The 23,612-nt window shown below is 37.5% G+C and overlaps 1 protein-coding gene across 2 annotated transcripts in view; it reads right to left on the bottom strand.

Annotated features, from left to right (window-relative positions):
- Window positions 1-1,039: 1,039 nt before the first annotated feature.
- Window positions 1,040-23,612, bottom strand: part of PID1 (phosphotyrosine interaction domain containing 1) — an 89,007-nt gene continuing 66,434 nt past the window's right edge. For both annotated transcript variants that reach the window (XM_063306669.1, XM_063306670.1), the window contains one exon: window positions 1,040-2,934. In XM_063306669.1, the coding sequence (XP_063162739.1) occupies window positions 2,458-2,934 (477 nt within the window). In that variant the 3' untranslated portion in view covers window positions 1,040-2,457. The remainder of the gene's footprint in view (window positions 2,935-23,612) is intronic.

The raw sequence follows: 23,612 nt of genomic DNA, 5'->3' as shown, positions 1-23,612 counted from the left end.
ATTTCCATCTTCTTTGAATCTGAATAGTGAGTGCTAAAATCAAAAGGATTAGATAACTTGTCCTGTGCCCTGATTTGACTAGACTTACATTACAATGTATGAAGGCTGATGGAGACACTTTCAGTAAGAAGTGAGAGTCACTGTTTTTTTCATGAAATTAATAATTGCTAAGACAGAAATGGTTTCTTTATTCTTTTGTTTTTTGTGCATTTTAGATGAATCCTCCTCCTTCTTTCTGCATTATAAACAAACACAAATCTCTTTTAATAGTGAGCTGATTTAGAATAAGCTTAATTCGGAAAAGATTGATTTGCCATATAGGAATCCTGAATGTCTACAATTTCAGAAAGACGAAAGCTGTTGTTCTTCTTTTGAAATGATCTGAGGACAGGGAAGATGAAGAGGACAAAGTATCTTCTCTCACCCCTATCCCATCAGTCTCTGAGCCAGGATGGCAATTTATCTTTGCACTACTTGTGTTCCTTAGAAGCTTGGAGCAAAGGAACTTCTCAGGGGTATGTTTTAGTTCTCCCTTACAAGTAGTCAGACTTTGGAAGAAGACTGTCTTCCCCAAGCCAAGGCAGCTTACAAATAATTAATTCCCATGCTTCTTGTTACAAATCCAAAACTTACCCTAAGAAAGAGAAGGGTAGAAACTTATCCAAATGGAAAGTTCTTATAACTCTCAGTAAGAACAAATGTAAAGCCCATACAGCTGAATTCTTAGGGAAAACTACTGAAGTTGAGTTTTGCAGCTATGTATTTCTATTGTCCTGTTTAGAAGAAGAGGTAGAGCTTTCCAATTCACAGATATCTGAACATCTAATAGCTTGAAAGGGTGGAGGGGAAAGTAGGTGGAATAGCCCTTCAGAAAAGGCAAAATGGCTACATACATCAAAATAAAAGTACAAACTAGAATTAAGAAGCCATAATTCAAGATTTAATGCTTAGTTGGCAATTATATATTATTATGCTGATTGTAGGTATTGCACAGAATTGGTAGATTAGGAACGTAAATGTAAAATCATGAAGTCTGAAATTATTAATTTTTCATTCCAACTTTTTTTTATTAAAGTATGAATGCCTTTAAGCTGCAGAATAGTTTACATACATTGGAAAGCGATAAGCATATTTATTAAAGGTGCAACTCCTCCTCAGTATGTTCCCATGATCAATCTAATAGTGATCGCATACACACACACACGCACACATACACACAGGTGCATATTTAGACACAATGAAAGAGACTTCCATAGCTTTCTGCTCTGATTTACTTTTTTTTAAGGCGTCTGTAAGGTGCCCAGTGCCCCTAACATTACCACAAGTTATGAACAATACTGTATAAAGTGCAGCATTACCTGTATGTTAGGAATCAGCACTTTGTCTTTAAACATTAAAAATATATATATTTATGAACCCTTTCATCTGTGAGCTGAAAACATGTCAGGAAATATTAATAGGATGATTTGAATCTCAACAAACTTTCTGCCATCACACCTGATCTTAAAGAATCCTATATTTCTCATTATCAGATGCCCAACAATTAATATGGTAGTTTAAACTGAACCCTAGAGCGCAGGTAAATAAGCTAATATGGATTCCATCTGTGGCAAGACTGCTGCGAAACTGAAGTTTGTGCCAGGACAAAGGGAGAATAAGCATTACAGCCCAACTAGTACCTATCCAGGATGTTCATCCTTAGGCAGTGGTCTGATTTACTGAACAAGGTATCAACGAGAAGGCGTTTACATTCAGGTGTCCCACCATTCACTTGGCATTTCTGCAGTTCCTCTTCAAAACAATGGGCCTATGGGGGAAATATGTGACTGAAAGTACATTTTAAAAGATTAAATGAATAAAATAAAACATAGCATATGATTATAATGTGTAAATGTAAGCATCTTTCAATATTCAAACTATGAAATGTGGATTAATTGTTAGGCTATCAAACTGCAGGTAGAAATTTCAGCCTGGGAAATGATAAGGAGATAGCAGTAGGTCCTCAAATTGCATTCTCTCTCTCTGTAGAACGTGTTCCTATTTACTACTGTGATACATATTAACAACGAACTCTGAAATATCTCACTGTTAAATCTGCTCAGTGAATTTCAACAAGGAAATGGAAATAATTTACAAGCCATAAGACAAGAACTTGAATTCTAAGGCTTAAAAAAAGTTTGGAAGGTGAAATGGACAAATGACTAAAGAAGAAGTTTTATCACATTAAAACAAAAACAAAAACAAAACAGCAGCAGATTTCAATGTTATATAATTATAATAAAGAAGCATATTTTCAGGAAATTTTCTGAATTGCTTTTTTTTTAAAAAATGAAAAGGTGATTAGTCAAATATTGTGAATTCCATCATTCCCAAACTGAATGGTTTTTTATTCATTATCTATATGTTTCTGTTCCCAGGGCCATTTTTGCTGTTGCTTAAACATCAAAAAATTTAAGTTCAGCCATCATCAGATTCTAATTCTTGAGACATTTCTTCAGAGGAGCTATTCCTGTGGATCCGGCCATCACTCTTCATGCTATGGAAAGTTTTCTTAAAGGCCTCCATCATGGCATGAGCTAACTTCTTGGCCTCTAACTTGCTCTCACATTCTACGGCATGACAGTCCATCTGATAGGACAAATCATCATTGATCTCCCGATAAACCCAAGCAAAAATGTTTGGGCTCACATGGTGATCAGCAGTGCAGTAAGCAATACGAGCAACCTGAAAGGTATCCATGCGGACAGTGGCCTCTCCTTTGAGGTCCAGATGATGAAGCCAAACTTGGAAAGGGCGGATTTCTAGGAGGGCATTAGCTGGGAAGATGTCCTCTCTAGCAAGGGTGTGCTTCTTCCACAATTCAATTACTGGTTTTTCTGTGCAACCGGACAAAAACTGCATCCCTGTTGTAGAAACTTTTCCCAAATATGTAACCTGACACAAGAGAAAAAGAAAAGAAGTTAGCCATACAAATGTTAATATTATAATATATTGTAACTGTTCCACCAAATTCATCAACGTTGTTGAAAACTTCTGCAGAACTTAATCTCCAGAAGGCTATTCTTAATTTGAGATTTACAAAGCCCCTATAATACTGACCCAGTGTGCAATATTCCTTCAAAATCCTGCACATTCAGGAGCCAAATATCACATCACATAACAATTCAAAAAAATATGAAAACTGAACCACTGAGGAAATGTATGACTAGCTTCGTAGTTCTCAAATGTACTATATGCTATATTGCTTTCATTTTTGCTTGAGTATACTCACCATAGGAGTACAAAGTATCCTAAATGTGTCACTATAAGAGATAAGCATTTTTTTTGCTCAACCTAATTCAGCCAATCTTGACTGTTTCGACATGAAGGTTATCAATGGAACAAACACTCTTTTATTATCAGCTAGCTCCCCATTTTGTTTTTTACAGGTAACCTTGTCAAATTCATGATAATTGTAGAATGCAGTCCATGCTTTCTCAGCAGTAGTCACAATGGAATTCAGTCTTCATAGGATTGAAATCTAAGATTAAATGTTAAACTTAGGCTCTCTTGTTCAAACCTTAGTTTTTCTATGATTGCCTTTTCTTCCTCACACAGCTATTTCACAGAATTTTAAAAAGTAAGAACTTAAAAAAAATACTAAACAGAAATGCTGACTATAAGCCTTACAAAAATCACATCATGCCTCCTCCAAATTTTCTACACTTTAGGCAACAGCCTAATTTCTTAAAAACAATTACTGCCATATCTACAAAGCCAAGTTCACAATATCAAAGCATTATATTTATTATAGAGACCATAGGTTATAACAATGCTCTGTTTAGAAAAAATATTAATCACTTCACAGATAAAGTTTCAGCTATAAGAAGCAATTTAGAATTCGTTGTAAAGATAGACTGATAGCACATGGAACATAAAGAGTTATTTGGTGCAAAGGACATTTAAGTAGAGCAGAGAAACAGCAGCTAATACCACACTGAGATGTACTTGAGATATGGGACAGGTAGAGAATGAAAAGTACAAAGAATGCCACAAAACGTTCTAAACTCTGCTTTAGACCTGGAAAAAGGAGTGTGCTGACTTCATTTATCAAAATTAGGTCCAATTTTCAAATCCCATCATTTGTTTTTAGGTTACAAATATATTAAATATAAATATTATTTTATTGTGTAATTATTAAATAATTTATAAAAGTAAATAACAATTATGTTATTAAATCTGATGGTAAAACAATTTTAATTGAAACAAAATAGCTTAGCTTAAAATTACTCGAGTCCAGAGTTTGCTCTTAAATATGAGTGGGGAAGCTACATTAGGCAGAGTCAGAATATTAGACAAGATGCTGATTGGATAAATGCAATTAAAATATATGCATTTAGTTACAGTATGTAAATACAGCACTGGAACTGTAGAGAGATAGGAGAGGAACGGGTTGAAAAATTATTTCTGTACCTGCCAAAATTTTACAGAAAATTGTTTCTCCAAAGGTCAAATTTGCATTTTAAGGGAAGCTCCTATTCACCTGAACTGCAAAGAGCATGTTCAGAAAAGTGATTTTCATCAGATTGCTTTTTTGATATTTATCCTGATCTCTGATTGCATTACTATAATCAGTCTTGCCTAGTTCTGCCCATGGATTCTCAGTTTTGGAGTATGCAGTGCTGTTTTTTCTGAGGACTTTTCTTACACTCAAGCTATAATGGAGAGAGAGTGGGCAATATAAAAAGGCATGTAGTAATTATATATATGCTTTAAAATTCTGTTTTTTATTTCTAGCCCAAACAGCAATATAAAAAATGCTTAAGCTGTCTTCTAGTAATATAAGAGATATGCCTGGAAATAGGTTTTATTATAATTTTGCATTTTTGGGGTGGGGGGAAAGAAGGTAACTGCAATGTCTAAAACCATTAACCACCTTCATTTCATATGAGAGAGGCAAGTGATCTTTATTTCACATGAGACATTGAAAAAGAGCAGCTTCCAGAATTCCCCAGCAAGCATACAGGTAGCCCTCACTTACCAACCGCCTTATTTAACAACTGTTCAAAGTTACAATGGCTGGGAAAAAAATAGCTTTGTGACCAATTGTCAGCCCTCCCAAGTAAACCAGACAGGAAACATGACTAGGTGAGCTAATTCTACTTTATTGTAAGGCTACATTAACAGAATCTTGCAAGTCTGAAAGTACAAATCTCTTGCCGTCCCTATTTATCGCTTGAGTGATCAGGGCAGGTCTTGTCTAAGTTTCTTCTTTAGACCATTACCCATTCTCAGACTCCCCTTTCTTTTATCTGATTATTCCCTAGGCAGCATCTCTTCTCCCTGTCTTCCAAGTCACCCTCACATTCTATCACACCAATCCTTGCATTTACACCCATTGCAGCATCCGGCAGACACATGATCACCATTTGCAAGCTTCATACCCAGCTTCCAACAAGCAGAATTAACAGAGAATGCGGAAGTAAAACTCAAGTTGCGGTCATGTGATGTCTCACTTAACAACTGTGATGATTCATTTAACAACCACAGTAGAAGTAACATAAGTCCAGCATGGTCATGTGACTTTTTGCTTAGCAACTGCGGCACTTAGCGATAGAGTTCTGGTCCCAATTGTGGTTGGTAAGCAAGGACTACCTGTAGTCTTGAATTCTAGAAATTTATTGCAATATGTTCTAATTCCAACTTATCTGGAGGATGCCAGGTTAGGAAGGCTGTTGTATGATGCTAACTGAAAGTTTGAATGTATTTATTTTGCTTTTAAAAACTCACAGTCAAAAATCAAAAAGGAAGAAGGAAGAAAACAATGTTACAATACAAAATATCCATGATGAAAAAAAAAAGTCTGTGCACAGCAGGACCTAAGCACAGCTGTATATTGTGTTCAGACATTGCTATGCCACAGAATTTAGCTACTGGAAATAGGTTTTATTTCCTCATGGTCTTGATATTTTAACAGGAAACAAACCCTCACATATCTAACTTTCAGCTGCTTCCTCCAAATAGCGTCACAATCTAAGATGCTATAACTTTTAAGCTAAGTTAAAAAAGAAGAAGCATAAAAACCTCACTATATTCCCTACAGAGCCAAGCTATTATAGTCCCATATTATGTAGCCAATTAAGAAAATATGCATGTTATAAAAAAGAATACATCTGCAGCCTTTTCTTATATGAACAACACCTCCTCTGTTGGCCAAGATTAGCTAAAATATAACTCTGGAAGTGCATATGGATGTTTTCAGAAATATCTGAGGTTGAAAACACTTTTTTTTTAAAGCAGACTGAGCACAGAAGCGTCTCACACTGTCAAACTCACTATGAAAGAAAAATGCTTTGATGATCATTAGACATCAACAATTTCATAGAGAATGCAACACCCTCTCCCAACCACTACTTTTTAATCCTTTGAAACTCCTTTAAAAGTCAACAGTTACTGGAGAAACATGCTAAATTATAGGGGAACATGTCAATATGTTTCAAAAAAGATGTTATTTCTCACCTGAAGTACTAAAATTGAGTATCAATCTGCACAAAACAGCAGCATCTGTGTGCATTTTTCGTTAGATTAGATGAAAAAGTTATTAGGTTTGCAGAGATTACCATCATCAATGTTATATTTCATAAAATAAAATAAATCTGGGAATCTGTCATTAATTTATATCAGAGTTTGCCTTATACACTGATACTCTTTTTCTTTTTTCTTTTTAGAAAAGGTCACTTTGAAATAGTTTTGATCAGATTTTAGGACAAATGTGCTACAAAAAGAGGGTGAGGAATAGTTTTACTACATAATACATGGCTAAGTGTGGTTTTAACTCCATCTACCTCCTTTGGGAAAAGGAAGTAATACAGCACTGGGAATAAGGCAAGAATATCTGTCCCAGCCTGGCCATCAAACTCTATTAGACTTCAACTCCTATGAATCTCAGCTAGTTTGTAGCCTGAGGATTATGGAAGCTGCAGTTCAATGAATCTGGAAAGTACTATGTTGGTAAAGTCTGGATGAGAATCTAAGGTTGACAGTTATGCATCAAGCTTAGAATGTGGTTAAATGTCCAATTATTAATATGGTCAAAGAAGTTATCTTGTATGTGCAACAACATTAAACTATATGGAGTCCTTGGTATTAAACTACGGTATATCTTATTCATTCATTTATTTTTTTGAAGCATTTCTATATTGCCTGTTTATTTATTATTTCAATATATATGGCCGCCTATCTCAAATTCATGACTCTGGGCAGCTAACAATATTAAAAGAACAACAGAAAAAAAGAAAGAACAGAAAAAAAGAGAAAAACAAGACACACAGAAACAGCAGCCAGGGTAAAAACAAACTCATCAATCACAAATCAGCATAACCGCTGTATGGGCTCAGCCACCCCAGGCCCGATTTTTGCTACACATCTCCAGATAATATACAACAGGAATGTACTTTTAATACAATTTATTGTAATTATAAAATATTAAAATAATATATTTTAAAATTCTAAAATATATAAATCAGTGACAATAGTGAAACTGTAATCCTTAACAGCAGTGTGGAAGACCATTTGTTCAGTAGCCTAGGGTTTAGAATTTATTTTCAGGAGCTGACAAACTCTGTAATAGCCTTTCATTAGATACAGAGACCTTTTTTTTAACTAAAGCTTTTCATTAAAATGTATGTTTGTTGGAAGTATACTATCAATGCCCTCTGATTACAGCAGGAGTCCAACCCAACCACCACACATGGAGACCTCTCAGAATTTTTTCTTTTTAATTTCATTAGATCTCACACAACAATGCCAAACTTATGAGATGTTATGATTATGGAATTTCAGCTTTTGTGGACAGCAGGCCATCATGAAAGTTTTTGCAAGGTATCCAAATCCAGAAAAACTTGCTAAACTCTGGATAATGGTTTTAACCTCTAATGCTATTTTATTGATTGATTTGTTTGTTATAGGCTCCTTTCAATTCTTTTGAAAAAAGAAAGGAAAAAAGCTTTTAAATAAATGAAATCACAAGGTCTATCAGCCATTCTCTTCCTGTTTATGCCCAAAGTTCTTATTTCTATCTTTTCCAAACAATGCACAGCAAGGAACTCCTAGACACAGTTGTTATGTATAGAAAAAGATTCTAAAACACTGGTTAAAATTATATAAATTGTTTATTTCTTGGGGTTAAGGAGTTCTATATCATCAAATAAGTCAGATGCAAAAGCAGGAGTTTCTTATTCCTATCTTTCAGTACTTTACTTTAATATATTTTACCAGGAATTTAAATGTATAGTTATGTATGTAAGGATCATGGCTTTCTTCCATTGTTACATATAGAAAGTCCCTTAGTTTCTTGCTTCTTAAAGCTACACAGAATACTTTGCACGTACTGTTGCAGAACGGTACTTTTTTAACTCTTCTGTGTACCAGTTTACTTTTTATTTTTATTAATTCATTTTCTCCAAAGTAGTTAATTTCCTGCAGCTTTGAATTTTTAATGGATTTTAGACAATTTCTTAACCTATTATAAGAATAATGGTTGGTTGGCTTTTTAACAGCACCAAGGAAAATCTGCCTTGCCCTATAATCACACTGAAAAAACTTTCAAAGAGAGAACAAAAGATACAATTTATTTAAGCAAGCTCTTATTCACTCCAGAGCTTTAAATGTTGGTTGCCTTTGCAGATTAATTAGCTGAACTATCATTAAAGAAAATACCACTTGCCTTAGATCAAGATACGCATCTAAGCAATTGTGAAGGGATGTACTTATTACATTACACAAGTGAATAGCCTCATAGAGTTTAAACAAAATGCCTGAGCAATTGTACTTCTACTGGGGCCAAGTCTTCTCAACAACATGATTCTAGAACATTATTTGAAGGCCAAAAAATGTTAATTTATGGGTTATGCTCTGCAGAGTTCCAGTGACATGTGGAAAATGGATCCATTTGCAGGCTGGCTTGGTTCACATTGGCATTTTAGCCCAGACCATAATTCCTATTGACTTACTTATTTATGTAGCATCTGAAGTTATCTCCAGATTTGGTATCACATTCAGTCTTAACTAGGGGAGAGGCAACACTTTGGGGTCCCCACCACCTCCCAGGCAATTCCAGCAGATCCATGTTAATATATTTCCAGATTATTAATCATCACAAAGGTTCTGCAAACACTACTGATTCTGAAAGAGTACAGCTTGTCCATTGCTATTTCATAATGCATCTTTTAGTGATGTATTCCGATCAATCTCTCTGAAATGCCAAAAAACTTACGAAAAGAAAAACAAAATTTAAAAACTATCTTCAAAGTTGCTAGTTTATAACAACATTATCAAGAAATTTGATTCAGTCTAGTGAGCACATCTAAAGAACATCATGGTTTAGGCTGTGATGAAGTCAAACAGTCTTTAAAAAGCTTTTTGGGGAGTTGGAAAATATCTCACTTTATGTTAAGTCTTCCTGAACTTGTAATCTCCAGATATGTTGGACTAAAATCCATGCACGTTTCATACATTTCAGAGCAACATACTGATTGAGATTGGTGTGAACTGAAGTCTAATGTGCATCAAGAAGGCCCATCCCTGTGCCTACAGACACTGAAGCAGCCACTAGCACCTTGCCTTGCTTGTATTTATATCACTTAGAAGAGATACTTCTCTACTTTGCAAGCCAGTATCCTATTATACCTTCAGCAAAGGATCGTTACCTTGTCGTGGTGCTGGAGCTTGAGCACATCAATGATGCCATGAGCTAAACCGTGAAGGGCCACCCAAGACGGGAAGGTCATGACAGAGAGGCAGACTAAATGCGATCCCTGGGGAAGGTAATGGCAACCCACCCCAGTATTCTTGCTGTGAAAACTAAATGGATCAGTACAACCAGAGATATGTCAGTATACCATCGGAAGATGAGACCCCCAGGTCGGAAGATGGTCAAAATGCTACTGGGGAGGAACAGAGGATGAGTTCAACTAGCCCCAGACGTGATGACGCAGCTAGCTCAAAGCCGAAAGGACGGCTAGCGGCAGACGGTGCTGGTGGTGAACAGCGAATCCGATGTTCTAAGGATCAACAGGCCATTGGAACCTAGAATGTAAGATCTATGAGCCAGGGCAAATTGGATGTGGTTATTGGTGAGATGTCAAGATTAAAGATAGACATTTTGGGCGTCAGTGAACTGAAATGGACTGGAATGGGACACTTCACATCAAATGACCACCAGATCTACTACTGTGGACAAGAGGACCACAGGAGAAATGGAGTAGCCTTCATAATTAATAGTAAAGTGGCTAAAGCAGTGCTTGGATACAATCCAAAAAACGATAGAATGATCTCAATTCGAATTCAGGGCAAGCCATCTAACATCACAGTGATCCAAATATACGCCCCAACCACAAATGCTGAAGAAGCTGAAGTAGAGCAGTTCTATGAGGATCTGCAGCACCTACTGGACAACACGCCTAAAAGAGATGTTATTTTTATCATGGGAGACTGGAATGCTAAGGTGGGGAGTCAAATGACACCTGGAATTACAGGTAAGCATGGCCTGGAAGAACAAAATGAAGCAGGACACAGGCTGATAGAATTTTGCCAAGACAACTCAATGTGCATAACAAACACCCTCTTCCAGCAACCTAAGAGACGGCTTTATACATGGACTTCACCAGATGGACAACACCGAAATCAGATTGACTACATCCTTTGCAGCCAAAGGTGGCAGACATCTATACAGTCGGTAAAAACAAGACCTGGAGCTGACTGTAGTTCCGATCACGAACTTCTTCTTGCACAATTTAGGATCAGTCTAAAGAGATTAGGGAAGACCCACAGATCAGCTAGATATGAGCTCACTAATATTCCTAAGGAATATGCAGTGGAGGTGAAGAATAGATTTAAGGGATTGGACTTAGTAGATAGGGTCCCGGAAGAACTATGGACAGAAGTCCGCAACATTGTTCAGGAGGCGGCAACAAAATACATCCCAAAGAAAGAGAAAACCAAGAAGGCAAAATGGCTGTCTGCTGAGACACTAGAAGTAGCCCAAGAAAGAAGGGGGAGTGGTGATAGGGGGAGTGATAGGGGGAGATATGCCCAATTAAATGCAAAATTCCAGAGGCTAGCCAGAAGAGATAAGGAATTATTTTTAAACAAGCAATGCGCGGAAGTGGAAGAAGACAATAGAATAGGAAGGACAAGAGACCTCTTCCAGAAAATTAGAAACATTGGAGGTAAATTCCAGGCAAAAATGGGCATGATCAAAAACAAAGATGGCAAGGACCTAACAGAAGAAGAAGAGATCAAGAAAAGGTGGCAAGAATATACAGGAGACCTGTATAGGAAGGATAACAATATCGAGGATAGCTTTGACGGTGTGGTCAGTGAGCTAGAGCCAGACATCCTGAAGAGTGAGGTTGAATGGGCCTTAAGAAGCATTGCTAATAACAAGGCAGTAGGAGACGACAGCATCCCAGCTGAACTGTTCAAAATCTTGCGAGATGATGCTGTCAAGGTAATGCATGCTATATGCCAGCAAATTTGGAAAACACAAGAATGGCCATCAGATTGGAAAAAATCAACTTATATCCCCATACCAAAAAAGGGAAACACTAAAGAATGTTCAAACTTTCGAACAGTGGCACTCATTTCACATGCCAGTAAGGTAATGCTCAAGATCCTGCAAGGTAGACTTCAGCAATTCATGGAGCGAGAATTGCCAGATGTACAAGCTCGGTTTATAAAAAGCAGAGGAACTAGGGACCAAATTGCCAATATCCGCTGGATAATGGAAAAGGCCAGGGAGTTTCAGAAAAACATCTATTTCTGTTTTATTGACTATTCTAAAGCCTTTGACTGTTCCAGTCAATGGAAATTGTGGCAAGTTCTTGGTGGTATGGGGATACCAAGTCATCTTGTCTGCCTCCTGAAGAATCTGTATAACGACCAAGCAGCAACAGTAAGAACAGACCATGGAACAACGGACTGGTTTAAGATTGGGAAAGGAGTATGGCAGGGCTGTATACTCTCACCCTACCTATTCAACTTGTATGCAGAACACATCATGCGACATGCTGGCTTGAGGAATCCAAGGCTGGAGTTAAAATTGCTGGAAGAAACATTAACAATCTCAGATATGCAGATGATACCACTTTGATGGCTGAAAGCGAAGAGGAACTGCGCAGCCTTATGATGAAGGTGAAAGAAGAAAGTGCAAAAGCTGGCTTGCAGCTAAACCTCAGAAAAACCAAGATTATGGCAGCCAGCTTGATTGATAACTGGGAAATAGAGGGAGAAAATGTAGAAGCAGTGAAAGACTTTGTATTTCTAGGTGCGAAGATTACTGCAGATGCTGACTGCAGTCAGGAAATCAGAAGCTTAATCCTTGGAAGAAGAGCAATGATCAATCTTGATAAAATAGTTAAGAGCAGAGACATCACACTGACAACAAAGGTCCGCATAGTTAAAGCAATGGTGTTCCCCGTAGTAACATATGGCTGTGAGAGCTGGACCATAAGGAAGGCTGAGCGAAGGAAGATCGATGCTTTGGAACTGTGGTGTTGGAGGAAAATTCTGAGAGTGCCTTGGACTGCAAGAAGATCAAACCAGTCCATCCTCCAGGAAATAAAGCCAGACTGCTCACTTGAGGGAATGATATTAAAGGCCAAACTGAAATACTTTGGCCACATCATGAGAAGACAGGACAGCCTGGAGAAGATGCTGATGCTAGGGAGAATGGAGGGCAAAAGGAAGAGGGGCCGACCAAGGGCAAGGTGGATGGATGATATTCTAGAGGTGATGGACTCGTCCCTGGGGGAGCTGGGGGTGTTGATGACTGACAGGAAGCTCTGGCGTGGGCTGGTCCATGAAGTCACGAAGAGTCGGAAGCGACTGAACGAATAAACAACATCCTATTATACTACACAGCAATGAATTGCAATTTTTTTCTGCTTAAATGAAGGAAGGTTATAGTTAAATGTAGTGAATTGAGCTGTAACTGAATCGAAGAACTGACAATACTATGCTGCATTATAGTAGATAACAATATTTTTAAAAAGTGGGATAAATGAATGAGAATAAATCAAGATAAAGTAATGAATCTAGGGTATGATATATATTAGGTTTAAATAAAATGTAACCAGCTGGGAAAATAGTTCATTGTTCAGTCCAGCTCAGTCCATATTCAGACTGGTTCAATTGTTCAATGCAGTTAAGAAACTAAATATGAGAATTTCCTGTGTTAATATGTAAAAGAGAATAAACTATCAAAGATCAGCAAGCAAGTGTCCAAAACAAAAGTTCTGCCCAAGAAAATAAAGATTTATCTCTTCAAGAGACAACATTCTTCAAGAGACAACATTCCCACACTCTAAGTCAAAACCTTTCCATTCAGATTAGATCAACAGTCTTTCTAATCTTGCAGCATGATCTCAGCCCTTCACTTCTACCTAAATAAACAAATTGTGAAGGTCGCTAACAATGTAAGAGATAAAAAAACTCATTTTCCTACTTTTATAAGATGCTAGTTTGAGCTGCAACCAGATTTTGTAGTTGATTCTGCAGATGGTTCAATAGTAGACATTATAAGAGATATGAAAGCAAATATTTAAGAACGTAGGCACAATGTAAAATTGGAATCTATAACTATAAACACACACAGAATCACAAATCCTTCACAAAATGCATCTATTATGAAAGAACACATTTTTAATATACATTAGGAAAACATCAGGAGGAGGCATATCAGGCTAACTGAACTTGTTCTAGATGAATGCACACATATTATAACACAGAGCTTGATTTAAAGTCCCAAGAAATGGGCTGCTTAACCCATCTAAGTAAAAAGATAATGCCACTGTCTTCAAATGGCGTGAATATCAGGACTGCACCTTTTCAGATAAACATTCTGGGCAACACCCTGACATTTTAAATGAATCACTAGATGAGACTGTTTGCAGCTGATAGTCTTATATTTCCATTTTGCTTTCCCAAGAAGCAAAAGCCAAAAACCAGGCAAACAGTACTCATATTAAATTAATTACACCAAACAGCTTAGGATTCCAGAAAAAGCGTTCATTAACAAAAATGTATAGTTACGGACTTCCGGTGGGATATGGTGGACTGAGCAGCTGTGCCTGTGAGCTCCGTGGGCACAGCTGGCATCATGGCAGTTTTTTTGGGGCACCAGCTGGTTTCTCCTGTAGCACACAATATTTTTCCAGACAAGGAAAACGCTGGGAATTGACCCATTTGTCCTCCAGATGGCGAGTTGCAGCCAGGAGATTGTGGACAGTGTGTGTTCAACTGGCAAGACTTCACCAGGAGACTGGGATTTCATCTTTTCCGAGCCACTCTGCAGCCCTTAAAGGGAAAATAAGTCCTGCCTTCCCATTTTTAAAACACCCAATTTATTTTTTTAAGTTATGTACCAACTTGACTGATAACTGGCAAATAGAGGGAGAAAACGTAGAGGCAGTGACAGACTTTGTATTTCTAGGCGCAAGGATTACTGAAGATGCTGACTGCAGCCAGGAAATCAGGAGACATCTAATTCTTGGGAGGAGAGCAATGACAAACCTCGATAAACTAGTTAAGAGCAGAGACATCACACTGACAACAAAGGTTTGCATAGTTAAAGCAATGGTGTTCCCAGTAGTAACATATGGCTGCAAGAGCTGGACCATAAGGAAGGCTGAGCGAAGGAAGATAGATGCTTTGGAACTGTGGTGTTGGAGGAAAATTCTGAGAGTGCCTTGGACTGCAAGAAGATCAAACCAGTCCATCCTCCAGGAAATAAAGCCAGACTGCTCACTTGAAGGAATGATATTAAAGGCAAAACTGAAATACTTTGGCCACATCATGAGAAGACAGGACACCCTGGAGAAGATGCTGATGCTAGGGAGAGTGGAGGGCAAAAGGAAGAGGGGCCGACCAAGGGCAAGATGGATAGATGATATTCTAGAGATGACGGACTTGACCTTGGGAGAGCTGGGGGTGTTGACGACCGACAGGAAGCTCTGGCGTGGGCTGGTCCATGAAGTCATGAAGAGTCGGAAGCGACTGAACACATAAACAACAAAAACCATAAGAGAAGTTTTCTACAGTAAGAAGAATCGGAATCTCTTGGTGCCTATCCTTATTTCTGGATTATATATTTTATTTTTTTTTAAGTGGGCTTGTTTCCCCATTTAAAGTGTACAGTATTAAGGGTTGAGAATACGTAATTGGCTTCCTGTTACTATTTTTGGTACTGAATTTAAAGGATGGAATATTTTCCTACACGTTGGGTTTGCTGTTTTAAATCGTCAGTTTTCTGTTCATTTTCTTTGGGATTTGTTTGCTAGTATACTTTCCCTTGCCAATTTTAGACGTAAGGTTTTTTATTAATTCATTAACTCCTTTCTGCATGAGTCAAATAACTAGGGGGTGTCATAATCTACTGTCTGAAGCATGGAAGATTTCGTGCTGCCAAGCTATTCTGCAGAGTACTGCCAAGCTATTCTGCAGCGTTCGGGACATTGGAGAAGAGATTGTTGCTAAAGTGTGTCATCTGGCTGAAAATGTTACGATGGATGATGAAGATTTTGGAAAAGATGGGGATTTTTCTGTTAGTGAGATTAAAGTAATGCCAGGGGAAGATTATAGTTTGGTGCTGAGGGGGTTAAAGCGACAGTCTGAGTTTGAGTTTGTACAGGGAGTTGCCTTGCTGGGGAGATATTATGACTATCTGAATCAGTGTTATGAGAAAGAAGAGAATATGTTTTGTGGGAATTTTTTCCTTGCTGAGAAGTCCGAGTTCTTGAGGGTGGCAGTGGGGTTGTTTGATTTCTGTAAAAAAATGTCTTGTATGTAATAGGGAGATACGTAAATGCCCTGGTATATTTCGACGAGGGGTAAAAAATTAAGAACGTGTAACTGGATTGATTATGACGTTATTATGATTTCATTTTCTTAATGATTTGGACTAAGATTTACAGGACTTTTAAGGGACGTGGTGGCGCTGCGGGTTAAACCGCTGAGCTGTCGATCGGAAGGTCGGCGGTTCGAAACCGCGCGGCGGGGTGAGCTCCCGTTGCTTGTCCCAGCTCCTGCTCACCTAGCAGTTCGAAAACATGCAAATGTGAGTAGATCAATAAGTACCGCTTCGGCAGGAAGGTAACGGCGTTCCGAGTCATCATGCTGGCCACATGACCCGGAAGTGTCTATGACAACGCCGGCTCCAAGGCTTAGAAACGGAGATGAGCACCGCCCCCTAGAGTCGGACACGACTGGACTTTACGTCAAGGGAAACCTTTACCTTTGCCTTACAGGACTTTTAATTTTTATGATTTAAAAAGTATTGGTAAGATATAATAATATTCTATTTTGATTTTAAACTTAATAGGGCTAAGTCTGTTGTAGTATTATTATTTATAAAAGCAGATAATTTATGTTTTTATAATTTGATTTTTATTATAGTGGACAGAAATATATAGAATAGTGGTAGGAAGGAAATAATTAAGTGGATGCTGTTTTAAGGGGGAGGGATGTTGATATATCTAGATAGATGATAGATAGATAGATAGATAGATAGATAGATAGATATAGACAGACATAGACATAGACATAGACATACACACTTTCTATTTTTATATAAGGGGAAGGAGCAATTGTATTAGTGATTTGCATGTGTCAATGGAAGGATGTATAGAAATAATGTGATCTTGGTTTGATAAAGAGTAACGGTTTGACTATGGAAATTGCTGTATATTCTTGCTGTTGAAAGTTGGAAGTCACCTTTGTATGTAATCTTTAAAATTCTTTTTCTTTGTGTTTCAACCTTATATAGAACTAAGAACTAACTGGATAATCTTCTCATGAAGTATTCTTGTCTGCATTTCTATGATCAGGTGTTCTGTCCAAACAGATTGCTTGTGTCTTATATGGCAGCACCTGGCTGAACTTGATTAGGTTTGGAAGTTAAGTAAAACCAAGCCTAGCTTGAATGGAAGACTACTAGGGAATTATCAGGAATGTAAACTAGAATGGGAGATCAAAAATCATCCCAGAAGAAGGTAATAGTAAACCTCACTTATACTGCTGCCATGAAGATGGCGTGGTGGTATTCGTATAGTAATCAGGGGCTCAATAGGACCCAAAGGCATCTTTACCTTTAGCTATGCTTGAGATAGTAAACCTGATCAGAGCCTTGGACACATAAAAATCCCTGCCAAAGTATTAATCCTGTATATTAATGAGATTAGCCAATAGCTCTCTAACTCAAGCAAATTTATAAACAGGCTGTTTCTTCTACTAAAGAATGCTGTCTAGGGGACCATGAAAGAAACTAAAAGGACCAGCATGCAGTTTTTGGAATTAATTTAGAGACACAAAATGTTGAGTTGGCAGCTTTCCCTTAGTGAAAGAACAGTGACTCTTGGAATGAGTGTAAGAGCCTTCATTAATGCCCAGCTAGTATTATTGGTATATAAACACAAATATTACAGAATGTCTCCAGTGACTTCCTTACAAAGAAAACTAAATATGAACAAGTGCAATTTTCACTATTCTGAAAACTGAAATATACATAACAATACTAAAGGGTCCCATTTAGCAAGACTTGTTACTGGAAACTAGGAATAGATGACTTCAAGAAGACAAATTCTTTAGTTTACTTGAATGGAACTCTCATTTTTTTTATTTTAATCCATATTACAAATATTTAATAAATCCTCTGGCAAAAGTAATAGTAGTTTACAATGCTTTACTTTGAGATTCTATACTTCATTTTGGAAATTGGCTGAGATGTGTGGAAAGAGAAGTAAAAAGCTCTTAGAGGCACAACACAAAATTCACTTCACTTTACCATGGTGCCTGGAGATTTACTTCATGTAACATATTGGCTGCAACAGCCATATTTACACATTTGAGCTAATTAAATCAAAACAACAACATGCTTAAAGCCATTTTGGCAGATTAGCACTTTTCTTTTTTACCCATACAGGAACAAAATAATAGCAAAATCAACTATCTAGTCATAATGATTAAAAAAAGAGAGAGAGAAAGAGAACAAGGAAACTTGGAGTCAGTCAACTAATTGAAGATTAGTTATTTTGAATAGGAAAGGAATTTTCTCCAATTTACAAGCAAACAACACTCCTTATTTCACATCCCTTGACAGCATGGCACTTCTTAAATATTAGAAGGAAATAATTACTTTTGTATATTTCATCTAAGCTAGACAGTAGCTGTCTACTCTGACAACTCTGTACATTTCTAGAAAATTAAGCACATAAATTGTTTGATATTGATCAGTTCAATGAAAGAAAATCCATTTATGCAGAATGGCACTTTCAATTTATATGTAAATGAAAGATAAGTAAGTATAAGTATGAAATATATGTACATGTTCAAATAGTTCCCCTAACTATCTTGGTTGTCTTTAAATACTTACGTGCCCATCTTATGAATATTAAATGTATTAACTTCAGGATTTTGCTTTCTTCTAACAGGTATTAGCAAAAATTGAATATCTGAGATATTTATTTATTTAAAACAGTTATACAGCGGAACAACTCTGGCATAGCCTACAAGAAGCTGGTTAAAAAATAAATAATTATACCATGTTTGAGTTCTAAATGTTTAACAGATTATCTACATATGTGAACAGCCATACTTGGTCATAGTTTCTGACATATGATAAATTATATAAGTAAGGCTACCAAAATCAAATGATAATTTTTTTTTTAAAATGGCAATCATTTATGATAGATCAAAGTATTTTCAGTTTCTTTGGTCAAGTTGTTTTAAATATTATATAAAATAAAATGGTATATGGTTTCTGGTCTTTTTTTTCCCCCAAAGCACTAACAGTACTAGCAAAAAGAAAAGGAACCAATTAGAATTTTAACCTCTGGTGAAAAATCTTTTTTAAAAAAAGAATCTCCTTGAGTCTCAATCTGCTGGGTAATTTTTAGTCTCCAGTATTTCAAGCTTGCAGGGACGCGGTGGCGCTGCGGGTTAAACCGCTGAGCTGCTGATCGGAAGGTCAGCGGTTCGAAACCGCGCGGCGGGGTGAGCTCCCATGGCTAGTCCCAGCTCCTGCTCACCTAGCAGTTCGAAAACATGCAAATGTGAGTAGATCAATAGGTACCGCTTCGGCGGGAAGGTAACGGCGTTCCGTGTCGTCATGCTGGCCACATGACCCGGAAGTGTCTATGACAACGCCGGCTCTAAGGCTTAGAAACGGAGATGAGCACCGCCCCCTAGAGTCGGACACAACTGGACTTTACGTCAAGGGAAACCTTTACCTTTACTATTTCAAGCTTGGTCAAGTTATTAGAGCATGTGTCTACATCTTCGCAAGTCTTGGAATGACATGAATTATGTAGATTCATTTCAACCGAGGTTTGGGCAATCTAGGTTTCATGAGATAGGTACTGATTTGGTCATCTTCGTGGGCAAACTATTGTTTGTTGGTTCTGCTAGATCTCCTGGCAACTGTCAGTACCAGCTATGATATCCTTCTGAGTTCTGCAGTTGGGAACCCTATTTTACAGTAGAACGTGATATCAGTAGATGTTTGTTTGAAGGCATAGTTGTTGGCGTAGGGACTTTATTTTGTCATTTAACATATACATGAAAGTACTGTGAGCTTTTTGGTATTATGTACCAAATGTATGTGTTTATTACATCATATAAATATGATGCAATCAATCAATCAAGTAGATATCAATATCTCCTTTACTGCAAAATCCAAGAAGGACTGAAGGAAAGGAAACAAAATGAAAGTTAATCTAGGCAAGACAAAAGAGCTTTAGTTACCGGAATACAGCCAGAGAATAGAGATTCAGCTTGTCTTGGGCAGGAACATAATCCTCTGGGCATTCAGGTTATAATAGTTGGCCAGAAATGCATGCAACTGCAGTAATACACCAAATGTGAATATTTATATAATATTTATTTACTTATTTATTCGATTTCTATAGCCGCCCTTCTCAGCAAGTGACTCTGGGTGGCTTACAACAATAAAACTATAGAACAGTTAAAACAATTACAATTAAAACAATTAAAATGCAAGATAAATACAAGATAAATATACATGGCTGCCAAGTAAGCAATGTATGGATGTTAATATAACCAAGAAACGGGACCATTCACATGCTCAGGGCCCTGGGCCCAGGCACATAGCCAGGTCTTCATGGCCTTACGAAAGGCCAACAGGTTCGGGGACTTCCTAATTTCTGGAGGGAGAATGTTCCAGCGGGCAGGCGCTATGGAAGAGAAGGCACGCCTTCTAGTTCCCGCCAACTGACACTCCCTGGCTGACGGGACCCATAGCATACCCAACCTGCTAGATCAAATTGGACGGGTCGAAACAACTGGGATTGTTTATTCCTGGATATAACAGAACAGGCCATGGGTGATCCATCCCATCTGAACTAATGTAATATGCACATATGACAAGGAGGGCCTGTAGGTTGTATAAGCATAAGAGCTTTTTTATTTCCAGTGGTTTTGTTTCTGTGACTTTTGAGATATAGATTGATAGATTATGAGAATTTTTTTATATTAAGTCCTGTACCTTTTTAATCTCTTACCTACTGTTCATGTCTTTCTCTCACTCTGCTTTGCCTATGTTTTGTTCCTTTTTTGCCGATTACCTTTCTTACATTTGCTGATAAATAAACATCAAGCTTTATTTTTGCTAGCTGGACTGAGCAAATGTGTGCTTGCTCTAATCTGGATATAGGGATTGACAGGAGGTATACTGGGTGCAAATTACATTGGAAATTACCCCCATAATTTTCCAGCAGGTGTGGTTGGTTTGAATTCAACATCACTTTCCACCAGGCTGTTTCAGACAACAACCAAATTGCATTCTTGAGGGCTCTATTCCACAGCACTTAAGAATGTGACTGCTTTTTTTTTTGCCTAATTTTTAATCAATTAGCTTGATGAAGAGTTTTAGTAAACATAAAGACTTGCAACATTTTTTTTAAAATGATGGTCTAATAAAAATGCTATCTGTGTAGATATTTGATTCTGAATATACTGTAGTACTAGTTATTCATAACTGCTGCACAAAAAAGGTGTCAGCTTGTTTTTCAAGTATTGATTTACAAATAATTCTGAAACAAATAAAATCTAAACAGAAATTAAAACTGCACCATATCTCTACTGCAACATGCAGAAAAGAGCAACTCAGTGCAAACTTTTATCTATATATGGCTGTAAAATGCTTTGAATTCAGTTGGTGGTTGTTTTATGCATATTGCCTTGAGCTCCTACAGGAAAGATGGGATATAAATCTAACAAACATTCAATTAAAACTACCTTGATTTCACAATTTTATATGAACATATTAACAGCATCTACAATTCCTGAATTACTATTAATACTGAAACATATTTTAGATGATTCTAAATTTACAATATTTTTTAAATTAACAATTAAAGACTATCACTAAAGTAGATAAGAGTTACTTGCAAGAACTCTAGAATAGGGAGTCAGAATATCTATCTATCTATCTATCTATCTATCTATAAAATTTTTATTACCATCCATCTCCCCCCCAAAGGAGGGACTCTGGGCAGTTTACAAAAACAGAATTAAAATTCAGTATCAATATAAATATAATAATAAATATACAATAAGAATAAAATATAATAAAATCCTGATGGCTAAAAGTTGCGTTTCAGTCCGTGAGTAAAAACTGTCCTAGGGTGCTAGCCATCCCCATGAATGGCTATTTCCCAGCCTGCTGCTGGCATGATGACAAAACCAAGTTCTTAGCTTTCTATGGAAGTCCAGGAGCGAATATCCCAGGTCTGGATATACAATAAGTATATAAAGATTCATTTTGACAAAAACATCTTTTTCACATTCACTAGACACCCCAGAGAATGTTTAAAACGGGTTTGTCGTCAATTTCATTATGCTAGAACTATAAAGTTGGTGATGAAAACACTCATATGATATGGTCTGTTCCACTATTTCACTGCTTTGGTTTAATATATGTAAGTTTGTTAATATAATGTTAGAAATATCAGTTTAAAAGTGTGAATGTATTTTTAAATTATATACCAACAACTTGAATATATCACTATTTGAAGAATTACAAATTTATCAAGTAGAGAAGCAATAAATAAATAAATAAATATTATCTTGGATGGCCAACAAGGTCTGGTAAAATGTCATCTTAGACTCTGGATGGGGTGACACTTCCCCAGACAGAGCTGGCATGCAATTTGGGAGTGCTCCTAGACTCACAGCTACTGCTCAATAAGCAGGTGGCCACTGTGGCTAGGAGGGCCTTTGCACAGATTCATCTTGTGTGCCAATTGTGCCCTTTCTGGACCAGGAGGACTTGCTCACAGTCACTCATGCCTTGGTCACTTTGGAATACTGCAATGCGCTCTACGTGGGGTTGCCCTTGAAGACCACCCAGAAGTTGCAACTGGTCCAGAACGCAACAGCACACACAGTATTGGGCACTCCTAGGTTTCCTCATGTTACACTCCTGCTGCACAAGCTGCACTGGCTCCCAATTTCCTTCCAGGTGCAATTCACGGTGCTGGTTGCCACCTTTAAAGCTCTACATGGCACAGGACCGGGTTATCGGTGGGCTGACTCTCCCTGAGGGTATATGCCCGTCCCACCAGAGTGGATAGGATAGGCACACTCCAGGTCCCTTCCCTTAAACCTCAAGGGATCTCAGAGCTGTGCCTTTTCCATTGCAGCCCCTGCCCTATGGAACACCATCCCCTGGAGACCCGGCAGATCCCTACTAACCAGACAGCACTCAAGCCTGGTTCTTCCGCAGGTGCTGGGATAGGGTGGGTCACAGTGGGAAGAGAACAAGATGGGTTGCATCAGGGATGTGCGGTTGCGGCACCAGGTTGTTCTCTTTTTTCTAGTTTCGTTTGTATTTTTTCTTTTAGCTGAATATATTGCTTTTATTGTTGGGGTATAAGTGGCCCAGAGTTTGCAAATGTTTTAAACAAACAAAGAAACAAACAAGTGTATTTTCATTTTCTCTTCATGAGCTGACTTTTGAAGCAAAAGGAAGACTGGTCAGTCTTTCTGTGCAGTCAAGTTTTAATGGTGTGTTTAATAATGTACTAAATAATTTAACAAAAGCAATTTAGTGTAAGTAACACAGTATGGTTTTTTTCTTTCCTTTTTTCTTTTTATTAATGTGTTTTCCTTTTTTTAACTTCTTTTTTCTTTCCCCATCCCTGGTGCATATTAAATCAATGAAAAGAGAAATAAATCTAACAAGTAATTGCAGGAAGTTCTTTGCAGCAAGTGGAAGTGCAAATACAGATGCTGTCAGCAACTGCAGAGGGCAGCTGTCCCAACCCAGCAGCTATCTCCATGGACAAGGTACAACTTAGAAATAAAAAGAAATCACATGGTAACCCCCAATTGTAATTATACTGATGTTCAGAATTTTAAAAAAGTCCCTGAAATATTCCATTCTTGTTCAACAACACTCCATGTTCTAATACTGTATTATCAATAGAGTCTAGGACAGGACTCTATCCTAGACTAAAAGATGCCAGGAATGGTTTTGCAGCAGCAATAAAGTTGGAATAGGTTGAACCCTATTCCAGTGGAGCTCTTATGTGCCTCCAAGCACCTAACATTCCTTATAT

This window comes from Candoia aspera, chromosome 6 (genome assembly GCF_035149785.1).
Source record: "Candoia aspera isolate rCanAsp1 chromosome 6, rCanAsp1.hap2, whole genome shotgun sequence".
In the NCBI taxonomy this organism is placed as follows: domain Eukaryota; kingdom Metazoa; phylum Chordata; class Lepidosauria; order Squamata; family Boidae; genus Candoia; species Candoia aspera.
This window is presented reverse-complemented; position numbering and strand designations above follow the sequence as displayed.